At 31.4% G+C, this 23271-nt stretch overlaps 1 protein-coding gene across 9 annotated transcripts in view; it reads right to left on the bottom strand.

The window, feature by feature from the left end:
- Nucleotides 1–23271, bottom strand: part of LOC109595958 (syntaxin-1A) — a 40301-nt gene that overhangs the window by 4045 nt on the left and 12985 nt on the right. The window contains exons 4-11 of one of the 9 annotated variants that reach the window (XR_007548186.1): nucleotides 7611–7685; nucleotides 7185–7367; nucleotides 6858–6931; nucleotides 6658–6795; nucleotides 4731–4841; nucleotides 3396–3567; nucleotides 1170–2294; nucleotides 781–1117 (exon numbers count right to left, since the gene is read on the bottom strand). Coding sequence is in view for 5 of the 9 variants with exons in the window: in XM_020011398.2 (XP_019866957.1) it covers nucleotides 2217–2294; nucleotides 4731–4841; nucleotides 6658–6795; nucleotides 6858–6931; nucleotides 7185–7367; nucleotides 7611–7685 (659 nt within the window). In the remaining 4 variants the exon portion in view is untranslated. Of the gene's footprint in view, nucleotides 1–780; nucleotides 2295–3395; nucleotides 3568–4245; nucleotides 4357–4730; nucleotides 4842–6657; nucleotides 6796–6857; nucleotides 6932–7184; nucleotides 7368–7610; nucleotides 7686–23271 lie in introns of those variants that run through there. The other 8 variants (XR_002191340.2, XR_007548185.1, XR_007548187.1 and 5 more) reach the window with 8 other exon arrangements.

The following is a 23271-nucleotide window of genomic DNA, read 5'->3' as shown; positions in this document are numbered from 1 at the left end:
TATATGCCCCAAATTGATTGTATTTCGATATTATTTGCATTTCCAGAAAAAACAAGAGAAAAGCAAGTTAGTCATTTTTTAAAATATTGATTACCACAAACCATTTTTGAAATGTCCACGAAATGATACTTTTGCTAGATTTCGAGGTAAACTTTTTTACCTTTTTCGAGATAAGTGTAACATTTTATTTAGAACAGAAATAAGGCTTTTCAAAAAAACTTTTTTTGTAATATATCTCCGAGATATAAGATAGATAATTTTTAGTGAATTTTGAGATATTTAATTAAATAATATCGTCTATGAAATGAAAAGAGGGAGCGATTAATAATTTATTTGTTTTTAAAAACGCTAGTATTTAATATCAAGAAATTTACCAAAAATATCGTTATATCTTAGCTAGTTTATTTTTTCCCCAAACTTGAAAGATAAAATGTGATTTCCATTTGAAATAAGTTTGATCATAGTTCAAAATTTTGGGAGACATATTTTTGCTAAGATAAATTAAGTAACTTGTGGTACATTACGTAAAAATGTACCTGTAGAAAATTTTTACTGTTTGTTAAAAAAATCGAATTTCATAGATATTCCAGAAACGGTCATAGATATCAAATGAGGTTTGTGGTAATTCATTTTTTCTCTATCATTATCTGAAAATATTCATAACAGGCAAAGACAATGAATTTGGAACATTTATTTCATTTTATTAAAATTTAAAATATCCAAAGGTTACATTTATTTAAAAAAGGAATGCACAATAAATAAAAAATAAAACAACAAAAATATATAAAATAAAAGTTTAATAATAATAATTAATAAATATAAATACACAAATCATAAACTAAAATAATCGTTCAAATTAAGATAACGTCACTTAATATAACGACATCTTATATTCTTACAGTGACTACAATAACATAATAAATAGTCTTTGGCATTATTAGTAGTTTTATAATGCTTATAAAATAAATGCTTGTAAACGGTATTCTAAAATGCCAAAAATTCACAGGTCCAATCAAAACAAACAAAAAACAAATGTTAAAAAATCTGGAGTATTTTGGAAAAAAACGGTGATGCCTGCATCGGATTATCACACCTCGGAAAATCACAGTATCTATAGCTTAAATGTAAGCACTAAATTTTGAGAATCTACACAATAATTCAGTTAAAACTATTTTAGTTTTTACAACAGTTTAAACGACTGGAACACGTTACGCATTAAAAAAAAATTAGATGTGGTAAAAATTAGCAGTTTGTCTTAAGCTATCGACACTATTACAAAGCAAAATGGTAGTTTAAGCGCGGTAATTTTTTCACAATAGCAATTTGAGTAGACCGAATGAAAATTAGAATATTGCACACGCAAGCCAAAAAGTTTAACGATAATACATAGTTGTTTTTTATATTGCTTAGGTTTATTTTCTTAATATTGATATAGACATCCACCTACCCAAGCCTATTATTATAACTATTTTTATTTTTTTGACAAGATCTTTATATAACTCATTTATTTTTTAATATAATCTCTACCTAAAATCTGATAAAAATAATAAATCTCTATTTTAAACTGCAGATACATATTTCAACATATTTACATATATTTCTGCCGGTTTGAACCTGAACTAACAGACCGAGGGCACAAAACAACAAAAACAACGGAGTTTCACAAGGACTTAGACTAGAGCCCGTACGGTTTGCGCCCTCGCTCCAAAATTACACTACGGGGCAGTGTGGTCCCTTCACAAGGGTTAATATAATATAAATTTGTTTTAACACACTCACATATTGCATATGTTTTACAAAATAAATAATAATAATAATGAAACGGAAAGAACAAATGACGCGGCCTTACAAGAAAATGGACAGTATAACTATTAAGATGGTGAGAAATATGATTACGCAGACTACGATCAGGATCTTTTTCTGTGAACAGAAAAATAAATGAAAAACAAAATAAATCGATGAACCAATCGTCCCGCGCTTTCTAGCTCACAAGTTTCCGAGTTCCGGCGTGATAATGACGAAACTTCGGACGCGTTCCGTTTTACGGCCGATACCACTATAATTGATTTGCACGCGAAACTGACAACGAATGACTAACTAATACTGGAGCATCTCTTACTTATGTAATTAATCAGATCTGTGTTTTTACCAGTAGTTTTGTTTCTATGTCAGTTTATTGTAACTCTAAAACAAAACTAAAATTGATAAATAAATAATTATTTTAAGGTGGTTGCCAGTATGATTATTAGTATTATGGCTGCTACTACTAAGCAGATTATGATCAGGATCTTTTTCTGTAAAAATAAAACAAAAAAATAAATAAAAATTAATAAAGGGATCAAATAATAAAAAATACGTACTTGTCCACTGTTTTATTTGAATTAACTTTTATTAATAAAGCAACTAACTGACAAATTTTTCATCGTTCATATACAGTGTGATTTACATGTCTGATTCATTAAGATTGTTAGAGAATTAAAGGACACATAAATCTGAAATTTTGGGTGCAGCTATAGAAAAATCTACGTAATATGAATATATTTTATTTCGAATTGTTTTCATATATTCCTTTGTTATTGTGATTAACTTAATAAATTAACCGTATTCAGATAAAAATATGACACTAAAACTTTATTTTCAACAAGATAATGACCCGATGCACACTTCAAAATATTTGAAGCAGTGACTTTTAAGGGAAACAATTAATACCATCTCAATTTCCCTATCTAAACTTTATTGAAAACTTATGGGATATTGTGAACAACAAAAAAAGTCACAAAAAGTATAGTAATCAGCAAGATTTATTCATGGTTCTGCAAGTGTCCTCTGGCAAAATATGGATCCAAATATTATTGACTGTTGATTGATCTGTTGCTTTCCATTTAAAAAAGGTGTTTGGAAGTTATTCATAATAATAGGGATTTCACAATATATTATAGAGAACTAATTAAAATACTAATTACAAATTATTTGTAGTAATGCAATTTTAAATAGCATAAGTTGCTCTACTTTTTGCCAGTCTAAAACAAATAATCATCAGTAAAATTAAACTTTTTAACATAATAGCCAGGGCAAAAATTATTTGAATTTTAAAAGTAAGTTGCTTTACTTTCTGCCAATACTGTATGCATATCTCTTTCTAATTTTTATATAAACATCTAATAAATTGAAGGTGAATTACCATGTATATGAACAGAAAAAAATGTTGGAGATAAATGCAGTAAAGTTGAAGTGTTCATTAATATTACGACAGTGGACTCGTACGTAAGTAAAACATAAAAATTAACGAACACAAAACTAACGAAAACACTTAAGAGTTGAACCACACAACGGTTCAAGTTTCAGAGACCGTCGTTGGATTCAATTATTCAGCAGACAATCACATTTTTCTTTACCTAAAAATAGAAATCCTCTAGCGACTTCGACTTCGGCAGTTTTGTGTTTTCACGGTGACGTAAATTCAAAATAAAAATGAAAAAAACCAAACTAAACCGTCAATGACAAAACGGTGGCTAAGATGATGATGATAATTATTATCACCACGCAGATGATTATCATTATCAGTTTCTGAAAATTTGTAGAGTATGAGTTGAGCTGTTGAGTGATACACCCCGATAGTTACAAGTCATTTTTTATTGTTAGTTGTGTTATTTTCGTGTTGGGGAAAAAATAGGTAAAAAATAATAATAAAAAACATGAGTTACAATAAAAATCAAACTTGTAAGCTAGTCCACGGGTGTATTTACATTGAAAGTTTTTTACCCAGTGACAATCAAGCAATACATGAAAAACACACCTATCTAGAAACAATAAATTACATCTTAACAAATATTTAACACAAGAAACAACATGAAAAGTCATAAACGATGGAATAGACGTAACCTTTCAAATTGTCTCGTATAGTCTAGCAAAATAGCACACATCGTACGTTTAAGAAGAGGAAATTTTTGCACAATTATACTTTAGAATTGAATTCCACCCTTGATGTTTACAATTAAATCCAAAACGGTAAAAACATTTTAATTATGGAATATATAATTCCCTTCCGTTCTTGCAGTTCCGTTCAGACTTAATGAAAGCCTCACAATTAAAAACTTTTAATTGACTTTCCTGAACTCATCAACTTCATCAAGGGCGCGACATTCAAAATAGTTTTGTGTGTGTGCGACATCCAAAGAATAAAATGATGGGAACGGCCCGGATCAGAGAGATTGGAGGTGGTGGCGGATATCGAATGAGACCTACCTTCCTGGCCTTGCTCTGGTACTGCTGCGCCTGGTGCAGCTCACCCTGACCCGATTTCACGTGGTCGGCCGCTGAGGCCACGTGGTATTCCACCCTGTCTATCAGTTCGCCCTGTTTTTTGATGGGGAATTGGGAAGTTCGGGATGGGATAAGGAGAACATCAAAACACAGACAGAGAGACAGAATGAGAGTAGATAGAGCAACCAACCAAACACAGTTATATGTACAGTAAAAAAAACATTTAGTACCCAATTAGAGAAACCACAAAAACAGACAGTGACAAAAGGCACAACAGTAGTTAGTCGTCAGTAAACCGCGGGTCCAGTGCAAAAGCCACACAAACAGCATATAAGAATGGATAAGGGATTAAGGGGTGAGGGGATAAAATAAAACAAAAAAACAAAAAAAAATTAAAAGCAGAAAACACCGGCGGTACGACTTACAACTAGAGTGACTAAAATTAATAAATGGGGGATCGAACTCACCCGTCGCGCTTTGCTTTGGTATTTTAATGCCTTTTTGGTGTCTTGCGTCGCCGTTTGGACATAGTCGACCGCGTGCTCGACGTGGTACTCGATACGGTCGATCATTTCGCCCTAAATTGTTAACCCAGCGGGGTCAAAAAAAGTTATGGGTTAGTCACAGAAAAAGAAAATGTTTAGTGTAGTTTAAAGTTGTCGCATGCATTCTTCAAGATGGTTAGTCGTTTTATTTAGTTTAATATATTAAAAATTAATTGTAAGAATTTAGATCGAAAGGAAAGTTATATAATGGTTTTATATTCATTTTTAGATAATTATTTACATTATTTTAAACGGTTGCATGCATTTAAAACACCGCTGGGTTTCCTGAACTTTTTTGGCAACAGAAGATTTTTCCTCTATTGTACTACTCTGGCATTTCTAATTGTTAAATTTTTAATAAAAACAAACAAAATCATGGTAAGAATACAAAATAAATTATTTTTTGGCATCATGATTTTGCTTTGAACTAAATTAATAGAATAGATTATCTCATGAATAGTAATAAAACATTTTTAATTATTATACGTTTATCAATTTCTTCAATATTTTTATTTTTTAATATTCAATTTTCTGAGATAAACTATATTTTAATAAATAATGTAAATATATTTTAAATTATAATTTGTATTAATGTATTTTTAATCAATAAAATAATAATTTTAGGAAATTAGACATATAATTTTAAATAACAAATACATTACTTATTCAATATACTCAAAAAAGTTCTTACCATGAATGTGTGCTCTTAAAAAGTTACGAGCATACATTCACAAATTAAAATTAGCAAAAGTGCTAATATCACAAAATAATATCTGAATTAGTGAACTAGTTTATGAACAGACGTAATTAATCAGTTACATTATTGAAAATTTAAAAATATTACTAGCCAATATAAAAAAGTGTACAGCAGTCAAAAACTAATAGATAATAAATAAATTTTAAAAAATAAAATTATTATTTATAAATTAAAAGTAATAATTTAAATTAGATTTCCTTTAGCTTGTGAAAAGGTGAAATTAATAAAAATTTTAAAAATGTTACATAATTTGAAAAACAAAATATGATATCTTCGTTACATTAAAAATATATCGTATAATTAATCATCAAAATTATAAAAATTATTAATGTTGGATAAAATTTAATAAAAATATTAAAAATTATATTTAGAAATTAAATAAACAGGGCAGATTTCTTCAAATTGATTTGTAAACAGTTTTAATTAATTCACAACATTAAAAAATAATTTGAAATCCTTGAAAATTAATTAAAATATTACTGTAAAATAATTAATAATTTTTTTTAAAAATGTCACATGATTTGTAAAACAGAATATGACATCTTTGTCAAATTAAAAATATGTCGTATAATTATCAAAATTATAAAAATTATTAATGTTGGGTAAAATTTAATAAGAATATCGAAATTTCTTCAAATATTTTGTGAACAGTTGTAATTGATCATAATATTAAAAAATAATATTAAATCCTTGAAAATTAATTAAAATATTATTGCTGATTAAAATATCATCGAGAAATTAAAAAAGTATCGGATAATCATCAAAAATAATATAATAATAATAATGTTTAATAAAATTTATTAAAAATCTTGATAATTTAAAAATTAATAATACATCATAATTAATCTGACTTTTGCGCTTTTGAAAATTAAATGTAACGTCTTATACTATAGATAAAATATTTTGGAATAATTTGTAAACAGAAAAATTTTAAAAAGTAAAATACTTAGTGAATTTAAGAAAATTTTCAAAATCATACAAGTGAACGCGAATTATATCGGATTAGTTCACCCGAAACAAAACCGGTTTTGTTCCAAAACAATTTTGTCGATAATTAACTAAACCTAATAAAGAGTATAAATCCTTTCGTACCTGATTTTCGACCAGCATCGCCATGTCCATGAACATGTCGTGCAATTCTCTGATCGAATTTTCTAACTTGATGATATCCGCGTGTCTAGCCTCGATGTCCGCCAACGTTTGTTTCGCCTGTTGCGTTTCCATGATAATCTGTACGACAACAAACAAGTATGATTTAATTCCTATGGCGAAATATCAAAATTACGACTTACGCCTTGCGTAAACACCGCCGGATTCCCTTGCTCCAGCATTTCTTCCAGTTCCTCGTTCGTCGTCGTCCTACCGGCTGATTTTTCATTAAAATCACCATTTTTAGTATATTACACTGGTATTTAATCGAAGGGAATCCCCGACAACCACTGTGATGTTTAACCATTTACTACTGTTGATTTTTGTTTATTATCTTAAAAGACATCATTTGTGACATGTTTTCAGCACTAGTAAACGTTTAAAAGACAAAGTTGACATCGAGGAATTCCCATACAATATAAATAATGTTGTCAGATTGATAAAACTCGGAAGTTTTCCCAGGAACTCACTGATTTCGAGCTGACGCTGTATCCTGCCTTTACACCGTTCCCTGTAGTCGGTCTGCGTCCGATTGTACTCCGTCATCACCTCCACGAATTTCCTGGACAGCGTCGAGTGTTGCGTTTTTCGTATCCGCAGATCGGCGGACGATTTGTTTGTTTGTTCTTCTTGTTCTATGTTTTGTTCTATCCCTGTGGGTGAGTTACAGCAAAATTAGTAGCTAATAAGTTATATTGCATCCTCGAAGTTCGTAGGCATCAATTTGCAATTCGCTCGACGTCAAAGTAACTCAATTTGCCGTTAAATGACTCGACGCCACCGCCGTGTTTCCCCGATACCCCGCAAAACGAATTATCGGGGACTTATTAAGTTTACGTTTTGCGGGTGGGTTGAAAAACAGGTTGTAATTATAAATGAGACTGGGGAATACTTACCCTTCAGTTTACCGCGTACTTTATTGGCAGTTTTCTTGATTTCGGCCATGAGATCTTCAAGTTCTTGTTTTGTTTCTGCAAACAAATAAAAACAGCTTTAGTTTTATTCACATATAAAAGTTTAAAAACTACAAAACCGCACCACTTTTGTAACTTTTTGTGTGTATGATGAAACTTTCGTAATAGAAACTTTTATGAGACTAATAGCGCCTCGACAATAAAAAGAGCTAGTCGCTAGTGTTTCCATTTCCAGGCAGTTAACCATAGAAACCGGCGTCTTAAAACGCACCCGATAAAGGAACAACAAATATGATTGTCGTTTTACCATCGTCAAAGAAAGATCCTGTTGCTCAGATTTTAAAAGATGCGCTTCGTTGCAAGAAATATTAAGTTTTAGAACAATGATAATGGTTGGTCGCTGATAAATCTGTCTTCCAGACGTCGCCATTGTTTACTTGCACTTAATAATGCATCCACTAACAATACTAAAGTTCCGTACAAGCTAGACAAACAAGCCGACAACTAGAATAACGAAATGTTAAGTTTTACACAAGGTTTTCTTGTATCTTGGGGGTTGAAATCTAGTTAGGCCCTTAGCGTTCAGTGATGGATCCATTTTCGGCGAAGCCGCAACGAAAATCGGCTTATAGCCGGGATTGCGAGTCGCCCTGTAAATTATTAAAGGGATCCGGGCGTTTATTTATGTATGGATGGGGTCTCGATTCCGTCGCCCGTCACAACTTCTTTACGACGGGCCCGGGCGTAAAATAAAAAATTCACCGGCTTAATAGTGCAGGAGCCCAGACAAGAGTGTTTACACGAAACTGCAGGAATCTACGTTAAAAGTGTCACTTGCCAGTGTTCCACTTCAGGGGTTGTTTAAAATTTAAATTTTAAACTTTCAAGACTTGCCGATTGAGGTTTTTTAAAACTTTGGTAGAGGTATTGGGTTTTTAGGTCGTTATTGATTTAGATATTTTACTACTTCTTTCGATTTTCACTATTAATAAAGCAGTAAAATAACTCTAAAATATTGTAAACTGTCATGTTTCAAAAATGTTATTATAAATTTTAATAAAATATTCGTCTCACTTGTGGCAAATGTACTTTTCTAGCGATATATTTTACTATGTTTTAAATTTTTATTAATTATAATCATACATATAATACAATCGAGGAAAACTAGTTGGATTATAAAGAGTATATTAAATGTTATTCATACACTTATTTTTGGCGAATACGCGAATTTTATTATTTAGACAAATATGTAAATCATAAATCTTTTTAAATTTAAATATTTTTAAATTTTTAAATGTTTAAAATTATTGAATTTTAAAACAATTTTTTTTTTTTGGTTATTTTTGTTAATTTGGTAAATGTGTGCATTATTTTACAATAATATACAGTATTGGTATAATTTTTGTTCTGATTATTATGTTTAAAAAAATGTTTATTGAAAATTAAGTCGCCTTTATAAATTTAACAATTACATAGTTAAACAATAAAAAAAATAAAGAGTTTAATTTTACTGATGATTATTTGTTTTGGGCAAGCAAAAAGTAGAGCAACTTTACACTACACTACACTACTATATTAAAATACCAATTACAAATAATTTGTAATTTCTACACTAATATATTGTAATATTTTAAACACATTTTTTAAATGGAAAGCAACAGATGACCAATAATATTTGGATCCATATTTTGCCAGGACACTTGCAGAACCATGAAAAAATCTTGCTGATTACTATATTCTTTGTCTTTTTTGTTGTTCACTATCTCCCATAAGTTTTCAATAAAGTTTAGTCAGGGAAATTGATATGGCCAGTTCATAAGATTATTTTTTTCCTTAAAAGCCACTGCTTCAATTTAGAAGCTTCGGGTCATTATCTTGTTGAAAATAATGTTTTAGTAGCATATTTTTGTCTGAATACAGTACCATATTGTTTCTTAATATTATACAAAATAACTCTCAAGTCAAAAAGGGAACCCATTCCAAATCCCGAAAAGTAGCCCCAAAACAGTTCATAAACTATTTGAAAAAATCTATAAATGGTTTACTATATTAATTTTATATTATAATATTAATATTATTAATATTAATTTTAAATTTTATTAAATAATAATTATTCTATAATTATATATTTCAAAGTTTAAAGCTTAAAATAAGTTTTTAAACTTTTATTAATAAAAACAGTTTACACACTATTTGAAGAAATCTTCTCTAGTTTAAACTGTGACACTTAATTTCTTAATATATACTACATAAATTGTTATATTTATTAATTCCCAATTAATATTTAATTTCTAAACACTGATATACAAGGTTTTGGACTGGATCAACCAAACAGTGTTGTAAGGTAAGTTGAAGCGCTGAATTTGAATCTGTAACTGTTTTTTCTCTATCACGTCAGGTTTGTGAAATATGAAATATCATGATTTCGTACGTTTCTAATAAAAACCGTTAATTTATTTACAATTAAAAGAAATTTCAAAAGTGAATGGCAGTGTATTTTTCCGTTTGAATTTCTGTGGGTTTATTTCACCAGTCCACCAATAATCTCCCAGAATACTTTTGTTTCAAAATTCTTGATAATTTCTTTCAACTTTTATTCAATCTTGATGAAAACATTTTCCTTGTTTTCGCACCCAGGTTTTCTGGGAAAGAGTCCAAATGTGAATGTAAAAAAATGCATTTTGAGTGACATCCGTGCACCTAATTCACTATAATTTTTCTTGTTATTAAATTATTATATTTCCAAAAAAAATTTAGAAGATTTCGGCTTAATTTTATTAAATAGACAGGCTGACAAAATGCAATTTACAATTTTTCAACTAATATATTAAATTTGGACAGGTTTAGAACTGGATATTTATAATTATTTTTATAATAATAATTATTTGAAAAAATCTACTCTAACTATATATTTTTGCGTTTAGTTTCAAGTGGAAGTGGAATATTTTCGGACAAATCAAAGTTTAATATTTTCGGTGATGGTGGCCAGGTTGTTCCTGACCCTAAAAACAGTCAACTTTATCCAAAATATGTTACAACTATTAAACGAGCAGATAGCAGTGTTATGACCTGGAGTTGTTACGGTATGGGCTCGATTCACAAAATAGAAGGCAAAGTGCATCTTTTTGTGTATCGACACATATTAGAAGATGTCAAGCTACCCTATTGTGAATGGCCAATGCCGTTAAAAATAATATTTCAGCATGACAATGACCCCAACAAACTGCCAAGATTGTTCAACACAAAATCAATGTTTTAATATGGCCAGCTCAATTTCACGATCTTAATTCATTAGAAAACTTGTGGGAGATTGTGGACGAGAAGATTAGGGCAAATTATATCACAAATAAAGCAAATTTGTTTGAACAAATCAAAAATGTTTGGAACAATTTTGTTTTGTTGTCGTTATTTAGACGAGGAATTAATTTCCAATATAATCTCGTCTATGTCAAAAATATGTTATAGCCAATACGGTATACTGGACGAAACATTAAATACTGGGCCATTTATGTTGGAATTACTATTTTTTTTTAATTTTTATGATATTATGGCGATTAAAATTGATAATTTGCTGGTTTTATTTTTTTATGAAATCGTTATCGTGAATTGTTTCGTCAATAAATAACGAAATTTATATATGTGTGTTTTATTATTTAATGGAAATTAGCCTGGTAAGTATATATTGTTTAGTATTTAAATAAAAAAAAGTCGTTCTAATATTGTCCAATACTTTATTTGAGTTCCATATATATATATACATATATATATACACCTTAAATAAAATTATTTAATTAGTAGTCTGGTAGTTAAAAATGAAAAGAAAATTTGAAATACCATAAGTAAACATTATGCGAAAGACTGGAGAAAGAAGCGATGCGGAGGCGGCACGTTATCGGCGGCAAAAAGTGCCGCGGCCATAAAGTGGCCGCTTTATGATTCTCGCGTCCCAATTCCCGATTACGTGTGTTTCGGTGCCATGGCAACAGTCCCGGATTCCCACTCTTGTTCCAACCGAAACAGTCCAGATAGTATCGGCGGGAGAGAAGCCATCGCTCCCTCACGAATGGATTAATGCCCGCGCTAGAGTTTTTTTTCCTTCACCGTACGTGGAACATTAATCTCGAGTCGGATAAATCGCGCGTCTTTGCAAAAGTAATACGCGAAGATTTATGGGCGCCCTTTGCCCCCCGAATCCAGGCACGTGTTGCACGATTTTGAAAGGATGATGCAACAAATGCGGATATAATCGACGATCCGAATTGCGAATTGTTTTCCGACCGCCGAAACCGCTAATCAGATCACCAGTTTTACATTTGACGTCCGTATCATTCAGAGTTAATCGAAAACTGGTACGGTCACGTAGAATGCCCCCGTTCCAATTCGACGTTATCTTGACTAAGATGGATATGATCGTAAAACTTCGGGACGGCTGTTTTATTTTTGTTCACGTTTTTACGATGTGGATCTACGTGTTTGATCATTGTGGACGCGCAAAACATCTGTTTTTTTCTACCGTGTTCGACGTTTTGCTGTGCAAGATTCATGGGGGGATACTTTTAAGGGTTTTGTAACAAATGGGTTAAATGTAACAATTTATGCTTCGACTAGATTTGTTTCAATCAATGGATTTTAAAGAATCACAAATAAGATTTATATGGCAATTTAAAAATATGATTGTATGTTAAGACAACTCGTACACTCGTCAATATAGAAATATTCATGTATGCAATAATTATTTGTGAATAGTTTAATAATAAGTTTAAAAAAAAAGTACGTAAAATTTAAAAATATTATGAAATAATAGATACATTCAAATATTATTGTGAAATAATTGATATATTTGCTAAAAATAGATGTATTAATTAATAAAATTTAATAAAATGTTGAAGATTATATTTACAAATTAAATATAACAACATATAATTTAAGTAGATTTAATCAAATAGTGAAATGTTTTATCTAATAAAAATATAATAAATATTTTTTTAATAATTTATTACAATCATATTAAATAAATAATTAAATATAATAAAATTTAATAAGAATCTTAAATCAATAATTAGAAAATTATAATTAGTAATATTTAATTATTTATTTATTTAGTTCTTAAAATTTTAAATATGTTATTGTGAAATAATTGATAATTTACCATATTTTAAAAATAATATAATTAATTATCAATAATTAAAAGAATAATTATTTAATAAAATTTGATAATAAGATTTGCCATTTAACAATCTTTAAGAATTAAAAAAAAAATAATATTTAGTAAAAATTTATACATAAAATAAAATTATAACATAAAATATAATAATATATTTTTATAATAAATCGATAAATCGAAACAAATTGGTTGACAATGGCGTTAAGGGTGAAAATTATGTGTAATTTTTACTTGATAACTCGAACTTCGATTACTCGGATATTTTAATAACTCGAACTAAATATTTGGCACAATCTTAAAAAGTCGAATTTCTCTTATCTCAGGTAATTTCCTCCAGATTTTTCCTTTACGATGTCTTAAATCCCAAGGGCATTCCCTGATCGCAACAATTGTAAAACCAATTATCGATTGATTATCGATATATTATTTTACTAAGGGTGTTTTAAAGACAATCCGTAAAATGATAATAGTTATACTTCGTTACTGGTCTGGAATGGTAGCTTTTTTTGAAATAAAAAAACACATATCACTAACTTTTTTGCATAAAAAAATAAATTACATAATATAATACATAATAAAAATAATAATAATTAATAGGTTTCAAAATACTACTTTTGATAAGTAGTGTACTTTAGTAGTATCTTTTGTAACGTCTATTTTAAAGCATATTTATAATTTATAACTTTCTACGTAAATATTTTAGTTAATAACTCCTGATAACTCGTTATTTTTGTAGTAAATCATGGTTCGTGTTATCAAAGTAATTAATAAATTAACAAATAATTTTATAAATAAAATGAATAATAATTATATTCATTTTTATTAGTGGGGAAAAATGTATCTAATGAAAGTATTCATATGTCAGTGGCATCAAAATATAAAATCGTGGTGAGATTGAAACCAGATCGCATTTTATGTTAAACTTTTGGTGAATGCGTCTGTGCACAACAGCATGTTTCAATTTTGGCGTACACGACAATTCTATTTTAAACATTATTAAATTATTCGCTATAAAAACGTACAAAAGCACAAAAAGCAAAGTTTTTTTTGTAGTTTGAACGTTTTCCCCATAATCACGATGTGAATTTTAATCAGTTGCAACGCCCTCCGGTCATAGGTTAATTTATTCATGCGTCCGACCGCGTCGGCCTTTTTACCACGTTGCAAATTAACTCCGCGTTCGTGTTTAATTCACGTTTCGAAACTCGATGAAAGCCCGTTTTTGTTCCCGTGTCACTGAAAAGTAACGTTTCAGTAGCTCGCAAACTAAATTGTTGTAATTCATTTAATTCGCGTTTTGTCGCAAGCAATTAATACTGATTGGATTGGATTGGAATCGTTTTGTGTTTTGGCATCGCCCACGGTTGCAGTTTTGAGGGAGGGTGGCGTTTGAAGCCCACGCACGAAACGGAAACACAGTTCCAGTGGAAGAGGAAATTGATCAAGTGATTTGATTTATTGTCAAATGCTCCATTGCGTATGTGGAGCAAATTTTAATATGAAAGGCGGAAGCGAAGGGCACGAGTTTTGGCGAATGTGCCAGTGTTTCAATTTTAACAAAATTTTGTGTATTGGTATGTGAGGACAAAACATGATTTGATTTGGAAAGATTTTTGTGCTTTATACAATATTCATATTCAATTCATTTTTTTTTTTTTTTTGAGTTTAAATGATTCTGTTATTTATTTCAATTATATTTAATATGAGGACGGGCAAATTTTAGTCATGTAATTGAGTTCGATAATGGTCGTATTATTAGCTTAAAAGAGGCAGTTTTTGAATTTATTGAAACAGCCAAATAGATAAACCAGTGTTATAGTACTGTCTGGAGTTGTTAGAGAGTTTAGACTGAAGAAGAACAACGAATAGTTTAGACAACAAGGAAGACTTCTTACCATGCAAATACATTATTACATCGTTTAATTTAATTTCCATTAGAAATAATTTACACTCTAAGGAAATTGTGAAACTCCATTTCTTGCTTTACCTTAAGACCCTTCAAGATTCAGTTTTCCAACAGAATGCCCGACCTAATATTGTGAAGGTTACTTTGAAGTGTTATGATGTATACTTGTTGCCAAGACCAGCAATGCTTCCGGACTAATCACTGATTGAATACATAATGGACATAGACTTGGAAGTTATCCACATATTTTGGTGGACCTTCAGTGTCATGTAAGTAGATTAGAGGTAGGATAGATTTTCGTGTAAGTTATCCTATGTATCCTTATTTTATGATTTGCATACTTTGGTCACAGAATCAGGCGTTTTACTTATCGTGATGTGTTAATTTTAGAGAAAGTATTGTCCAATGAGTGCTTGCTTTCGGTATTCTGAAAGCTGAGTCTATTTCCTTGTTTCTGGATACGTGTATCTATAAGAATGGAATTATTTTACCTTTTTCCGTTTCCAACCTGGTCTGTTTGATATATTTGAGAAATGTTTAGTTTCCTCATTCCTTTATTCCAAGTTATGAAATTATCACCAACGTGTCAATGATTTCTTCTTCGAACCATTCCATAAATATGTTCGCAATCACTGACGAGGCGATTAAATCTATAGGGAGAATTTATTACCAATCTGGAGATACCTAGAGATCACTCCAAGTAGTCCATGATCGCAGCTAATAACAGAGTTTTTTCTTGTAATCGGGTCTTTATCGGTAAATATTTGATAGTGGTGAAATATTGATCTATAAAAATGTTTTTATATACGACAGATTCTCCTCATCAAAACAGTACGTCACCATTGTTAAACATTAATACATATAGACAAAATTCAAACTTCCTCTAAATTTGTTACTTGAATTGATTAAAGATTCAACTCTATAAAATAAAACTATTAAGACAATGGAAATTCGAATCCACTCTTTATTATTCCAAACTATCCTCATAAAATTTTTCAACCCTTGGAGATGACAAATGACAATCAAATATCAACCTGGGCAGAAACGACAGGCCCCCTAATATTATATTTTCTATTACTGAATGTAGATCGATTAATACACCACAGTAATGAAATTAATGTCTGAAATAATTTACATTAAACTTCAAAATTGCAATATAATTTTATGCAATTTACGAAAGCACGAAAACTGCAAAATTAATAAATAAACTTGTTCTCGACGTAAACCGCGGCAACAACACTCATGCATATTAATTAAGCACAGCAAAGATAAAACTGGTCGCTTCGCAAATGCACAACTTTTATTCCAACACGTATCAAAATGCAAATTCGAAACGAAGCGGATTTTAGATTACACCTTTTATATGTGCGACCAATTAAATCCATTCACCGTAAAATCTTAACTACACAATTTTAAAAATAGGAAGGTAAATATCATGACATTCGACGTGAGTGTGGCAATTAGGCGATTAATCAGTTCCACGGGACGTGTCGTTCGCAGAAATCGGGGGCGGTTGTTTGATCCGACGCCCCCGCAGCTGCCACCTCGCAAAAGCTTCCTACATCCACCATTTGACGCAACCACCCACTCGTTACGTAATTTTTTGCCGTCTTCACGTGTTGATTGAAGTCGATGGACGGATTTGTGTTAAAAGTAACCTCCGCACGACTCGGTTTTATTTTGTCGGTTTAAGTTATTTATTCAAGGGTTTGGAAGCGGAACGTTTTGTAAACCGACTTTACTTTATTAAATCTGATAAGAAACGGAACGAGACGAGACGAGGATTTGTGTTTTATTCTTTTGCTTTATTGTTTCGAGAGTTGGCTTTTGTAGTTCATACTCGTGACAAGATAAATTTGATTGAAAAATTTAATTAATATTTCTGGCGCATCCGTCAAAACTCAAATTTTTCTTTCTATTAATTAATCTATTTTATTCCAACTTCTGTAATTGTTATTTGACTAAATTGTTTCTTGAACTATGTAATTTAAATAAAAAAATGTTAGTTTTTAATCTCGCTACAAACTCGATAAATATTTTTGTGTTAATTGCCGTTAAATATAGAAATTTAATTTCAAAAAGTTTTTATTTACTGTCCAGTTCCCTACAGTAAAGAAGTGACTTATTACAAACATTAAAAAAACTCCTTTGATAGTACGTTCGTTTTTAAGGAAATTATAATTTAATAAAATTAATAGATAAACTGATATATACTCCAGAAATAAAAATTACTGCTTTATAACCAACATTAATTCTATTAAAATTTAATATAACAACCAATTTGGACTTTTCTGCTTCAATAATCAATAATTTATAGCAAAATGTGAATAAAGAATAAAGAATATTATAAATTTTTCATATATGCAGTTAGATTTGTTTCATTTCAAAAAATAATTATTTTCTGTCAAGGTAATGATTATAAATAAATTTACTAATTGTTCAAAATATTTTAAAGAATATTTATTCCCTGAAAATTGGTTCGTATTTAAAAATAGTAAATAAAAAAAGAATAATTTGCGCATTCACCAAAATTCAAAATAGTAAATTTTATCTTCGCCAAAATTCGGAAGATAAATTTATTAAATCATTACCCTTTTTACTAAATCTGTAAATAGGCATCTATCTAAATTATTACGCAAACCACATAATTTAAAGAAAAATATAATTATTACAATATTATATTAATTCAAATAAAACTCATCAAAAATGAAAACTCGAAGGATAAATTATTATTTAAGTCTGTAATTCTTTTATGATTTCATTGTATGAGGTTTAACATCAATAAAAATTTATTTACTGGTATAGTAATAATTATAAACAATGTTGAAATTGAAACTTTAAATAAGAAATCAAGAATAATTGTGCATTCACCATAATTCAAAATCTTAAATTTTATGTTCGCCAAAAATCGAATCGAAGATAATTTTTTTAATTCATTATCCTTTTTACTAACTTTGTAAATAGGCTTTTGGCTAAATTATTACGCAAACCACAAAATTTAAAGAAAAATATGATTTTAATTATGGCAGTATTAAATTAATTCAAAGAAAAGCATCAAAAATGAAAACTCAAACGATAAATTATTAATTAAATCTGTAATTCTTTTATGGCTTCATTGCTCTATTATTAAATTTTTTTATCAAAAAATAGTTTTTATGAGGTTTAATATCAATAAAAATGTATTTACTGATATAAAAATAATTATAAACAATGTTGAAATTGAAACATTAAATAGTAAAAGAATGATTTATTTCAAAATTTTTAAAAATTCCTTCATATTCAATGAAATGAAATACAAAAATATATTTATTCAGCAGAAGAATATTGCGCATCCACCAAAATCCATGATATTAAATTATACAATATGGTCAAAATTTCGTTCATTTTTTTAACTAATTAGCACTTTTTATTTCAATTTCGCAAATAACTATTTAGCCAAATATTTATTCAAATCATATTGTTAGTAAAATATGATCTTATTTATTTTTTGAAATACATTTTATAGTTTTATGAAAATTCGTTCGTATTTAAAATATTAATTGAAAAAAATTAAATTCCAATAGCCAAATTGGTATCCAAACTATATAATTTAAAGAAAATCAAGATCTTATTTTTTTTAACTAAAATAGTAACTTTTGAGCTTTTTGAGAAAGTTATTTTGAACAAGTTACTCTAAAGTTAATTAGTAAATATAAAAAATCCCCATTTCTAAAAACATTTTTCTTTTAAAAAATCAATTTATACACTCGACAGCAGTAAACCCTAAACGAAAGAGTCTTCTAGAGAACCCCTGCATCAGCATCCCGGCCAAGAGGGTAGCAATTAACGGCGCCCGACACGTTAACGGGAAAGCGAGTCTCGCGCAATTTACGCGCACGTCTTAAACCCCCGAAAACCGGGAGGACTGAACTTAATTCAATTACTTCTGCTGGAATTTTACCAACGACAACAATCGAAATCGTAATGAATCGAATGCTATTTCCCCCCAGTTTTTTTTTCGGTCACGCGATCAAAACTAATTATGGTTAATCTTTTTAGCTTTGAATGGATCGCTAATTGTGGTTGGTTCGACTCGAGTTTAAGCGCAGCCGATAGAACGTGAAAACGCGACGATTGGGAATTATTGAGAGCGGCTGGCGCAACTCCAAAACGCCAAAGGAAGAGGCTAATTAGATCTGGCCTCCAATTGATGCCGAATTGATGCCTGTTAATCTGGATAGGTTCGGATAATTGGTGCTTTATTGTTCGAATGTTCCGCCGTTATTGGTTGTCAGAGACAAAAGTTTACCGATAGCGGTTGTCCCGTTTCGGTCCGGGAACTTTTAAGTTCAATTACAGATTATATAAAAGTTTATAAGTTTATAAGGATGTTGCTAAACAACTAGGACAATTTGAAGGGCAAAACAAAATTAGCACAGCTGGGATAAGTACAATCCGGCCAATTCAGAACAAAGATGAATTTCATCCTTTTATCGTTCATTGTAACAACCGTTTGTGTGAGCGCACACACATATCGAGGCAGGGGTCTTCCTGCGTGGAAATGTCCTTCTCCGGCGGCGCGTATCGATCGCGGGGTGGGGGAGCCGCGAACCGAACGCGGACAACGTTGAGAAGGACGGATGTAGGTCGCCTCCACCCCTCGCGAAAAAGTCGAACCGATCGAAAAGCTCCCGTGGGGTCAATCTGTTGCTGCATAACTGTGCATAATGTTGTCTGAGGGGGAGGAGATCCGACGGATGACAATCGATCAGGGACGTGCAAATTCCACATCCGCCTTACCGAACGAAGGTCGGAGAGTTGACCAAGACACGAATTGTCGCCGAAATTCCCGTCTCCGAACCGCGATTAATTCGGTCGACGTGTCGCGACCATCAGTCGACCACGGAGCCGGAATGTTTTATGTCTGGATGCTAGATGGTTTATTCAAAATACGGGAATGAATTTGAATTAAACGAGTTGGAATTCAGCCAGAAGTCAATTAAGTTGTGAAGGAGCCACTTTCAAAGTAATAATTGTTGACTTCTGTTTCGATTGTTCTGTTTGCGTGAAGGAAAATTATATTTTATCATGAAATTATGAAAGGATTTCCCTGTGCCTACACATTTAACTATATACGAGAAGGAAAAGTATTAATGAATGTCATTATGAATGAATTTCATCATACATTAAGTGTTATTAACAAATCGATATGTGTAACTTGCTTTCGTGACCTTTGGGGTTTATTGGTCAACGTTTGTTGGAATTATAAAGGAGCATCAATGAAGAACTGGACAGTAAAAAAGGAAATTTGAAAAATTTAATAAATAACAACGGGAGAACCACAAAACCTCACCAACAATAGATAAATCCTGCACAGTCATAAACATTACAGTCAGTAATGTACTACTCCACAAGCCAGTGGAAGTGGGAAGCTAACGGATCCAACTGCAATTCCAATCCTTTCCCAGGAAGATATCCGATCTTCCTTAATTGTTCTTTTTCTTTCCGCACCAGTTGACAGGGGGCTGGTATCTTTGCCTGTCTTGCGTCTTCTGGTTCAGTAAACCCATGTCTTGTCATGATATTCGGATAGGTACCCGGAGAGGGGTTTCTAAAATTTCCCCTTAATTCCAAAAAAAAAAAGAAGTTGACATCTGATGGCATTACTCCTCGTACCGATAGAGGATATAATTACAAACACTGAGACTGCCACTAGAACTACCAGAAAATGTAGCCCAAGAAATCCGCATGGAAACTTATATCATCCTAACGAAAGCCGAGCCACCGATAAGCAATCTTGCAAGTATGGAGTGCTGAACTATTAAAACTCTGAACATGGATAAAATTATCATAGAAAATGAAATTTGAGGAATTCAAAAACAAGATGGAAGAACTGCTGGACCTGATAAACTATCGAGAACTGCCTAAAGATCAAACACAGAGAGAGCTAAGAAACATCAACCTCCTAAAAACCTTGAAAAACAATTAATTAGTCAAATCAGAAGCGCTTCCACCTCGCTTATATGATCTATCCAAAATACACATATACCGTATCAAAAATGATGAGCGTGTCTACTCGCATATTGAGACGGAACATCAATACCCCTTTGTAAACAAAAAGGAAAGATATACATGCAATTATGTGGGCGGGCCAAACTGACTGGAGGGGATCATTTGGTTTTGCTGCGTTTAGCATGCGGTTCGTCTCCGCAGACGTTGTTTTTAGTATATTTTATTTAATTTTTGGGATACATTTTTATTTTGAAAAAAGTAGTTTATTTTTAGAATACTTATTTTTGTTTTTGATATACCCTCAAAAAATATTTCATTTTACAGATTGAAAATTATACAAAGTTACGGAATTTAAATGGAGCATCCGAAGAACTCGAACTACATCCCTACGCATACGGAGAGTTACTAAATGCATTCGCAAAGATTAATTTACATTGTGCGCCGGCGCGAACCAGCACGGCGCATTGTCTCTGAGAGTAGGGATTCTTACTACCGGGCAAAACTTTTCTCTCTTTGTCGTGCATCCATCTCTTACAACATCCAGACACGAAGAGCATTTTTCGTACGGTATAATGAGCCACTCTAACTCATCGTTAGTAGTTCTGGGTTTGATGTAGAAAATAGACTGGTCAGTTTCTACATAGTATCACTTTTCAATTCATGTTAATGAGTCCTTAAACATAATATCAGAAATGTTTCCTCCAGATATAGTGAATCTTTTCCGTACGTGCCTTGCTGAAAGCTATTTTATTTGGAACAACAAATTCTACGAACAGGCTGAAGGATTAGCAATAGGCAGTCCTCTTAGTCCAGTTATCGCCAACTTCTTTATTGAACAAAAAGCGACTGAGACAACCATAAATCTTTTGTTTGGTATCGTTGGGTGGATTGGTATCGAGATATGGAAACATTGACAAAAAAGATCAGTTTCTAAAACACCTCAACATAATATCAAATTCACAATGGAATTGGAGGTGAACCAAGTACCTTTTTTGGATGTCCTACTAAAAAGAGTGGATGAACATTTAGACCATACATTATACCGAAAACCTACACACACTGATCCGTATCTACATAAACTATCTAACCATCAAAACACTAACCGAACGAGCCAAAAAGATATGTGCCACACACCACCTCGCTAAGGAACAAGGACGTGTGAACAAGTGAGTCCACGATTGATAAAGCTTTTCTTCCATATATATGTAATGTCACCGAATTGGAAAAATCTTATTAAAACAGAACATCGTTACTCTTTTTATACCAACAAGGAAGATTGAACATAGTTTCAGATCTGCCAAAGATAGGAGAGACCATCAAACAGCTTCTGGGATATACTGCATACCATGCTCCTGCGGGAAAGTATACATCGGTACCACAAAACGTTCAATAGGGACTAAGATTAAGGAACACAAACGAAACTGCAAACTAGGACAATCAGACAAGTCTGCCGTAGCTGAACTAGCACTGTAAAATCACTAAGCACACCAAAATCACTAAGCAGATAAGCATAATTGGGGAAGCAATTGAAACTCATAAACACGGAAACAATTTCAATAGAAAAGAAGAAGCATTAAAGCTAGTTAAAATATGGACACAGTGCTTATTATATACTTTCTAGCTTTGGATGGATTTGGTTTCACTTCTGCCCTTAGCATATCATTGTCTAATGAAGAAGGTCTTCTTAAACATGGAAACCATCTTTGGAATTTATGAACGTCTAATGCACTTGGATAAACATCGTAAATATTTTTGGTCGCAACTGTTACCACCCTTGTGGAACTTGAAAAACTAACAAGGTCCAATATGCTTAATATTGAATTATTTAAAGGCGTCACAATAACCTTAAAATGACTTTAGTATGCCATCGAGGTACAGTATTAGCTGACAAATGATAATCAAATATCAACATGCATAGAGACGACATTACTTTGCGGTCCCCCTTGTCATTACAGTTTTAATAAGTAATGAATAAATTACAAGTTAGTTAGCCGAACAAGAAACCTTGTTGTTTAAAATAGGCGCAGACGGAAATTTATAACTATGCGATAAACAGTTTCTAAAGGTTTTATTTGCTCCTTTCCCAGTATCCGAACTGCATATAAATTGGTGGCGAGCCAAATAAATAGTAATAATTTGCGACCGAAAACTCGACACAACAAACCCCAATTCCAGCTCTTATCGGCTAACGAAAAAGAAGGCGAGTAGCCAAAACGAACAACCGACATGTTTCCATCCGTCGAGCAGCCGGATTTTGGCGAGATTCCAGTAATTCCGATACCAAATAATAATCTCCCAGTCGTCTTCCGCCCGAATCCGGTTTTATTTGATGCCGACGACGCGTTTTCCATTTTTAAAATATAAAAATGCAGAGAAATGAATTAGACACGGCTTTGTGGTCGAAAATTAAATTCGTTTCGAACGTTAATAACGAAATATATATCTGCGTGTAAAAAAGTTTTAATATCGCCAGCCGTTCGAACGCTGACCTGAAAAGCAGATCGGATAGTTTCAGATAAAATCGATGGTGGTGCAAGAAGTTTTCGTGCAGATAAGCCCCATTGTTTCCGGAGTATCTGTAT

The sequence above is a fragment of the Aethina tumida genome, chromosome 5 (genome assembly GCF_024364675.1).
Source record: "Aethina tumida isolate Nest 87 chromosome 5, icAetTumi1.1, whole genome shotgun sequence".
In the NCBI taxonomy this organism is placed as follows: Eukaryota; Metazoa; Arthropoda; class Insecta; order Coleoptera; family Nitidulidae; genus Aethina; species Aethina tumida.
This window is presented reverse-complemented; position numbering and strand designations above follow the sequence as displayed.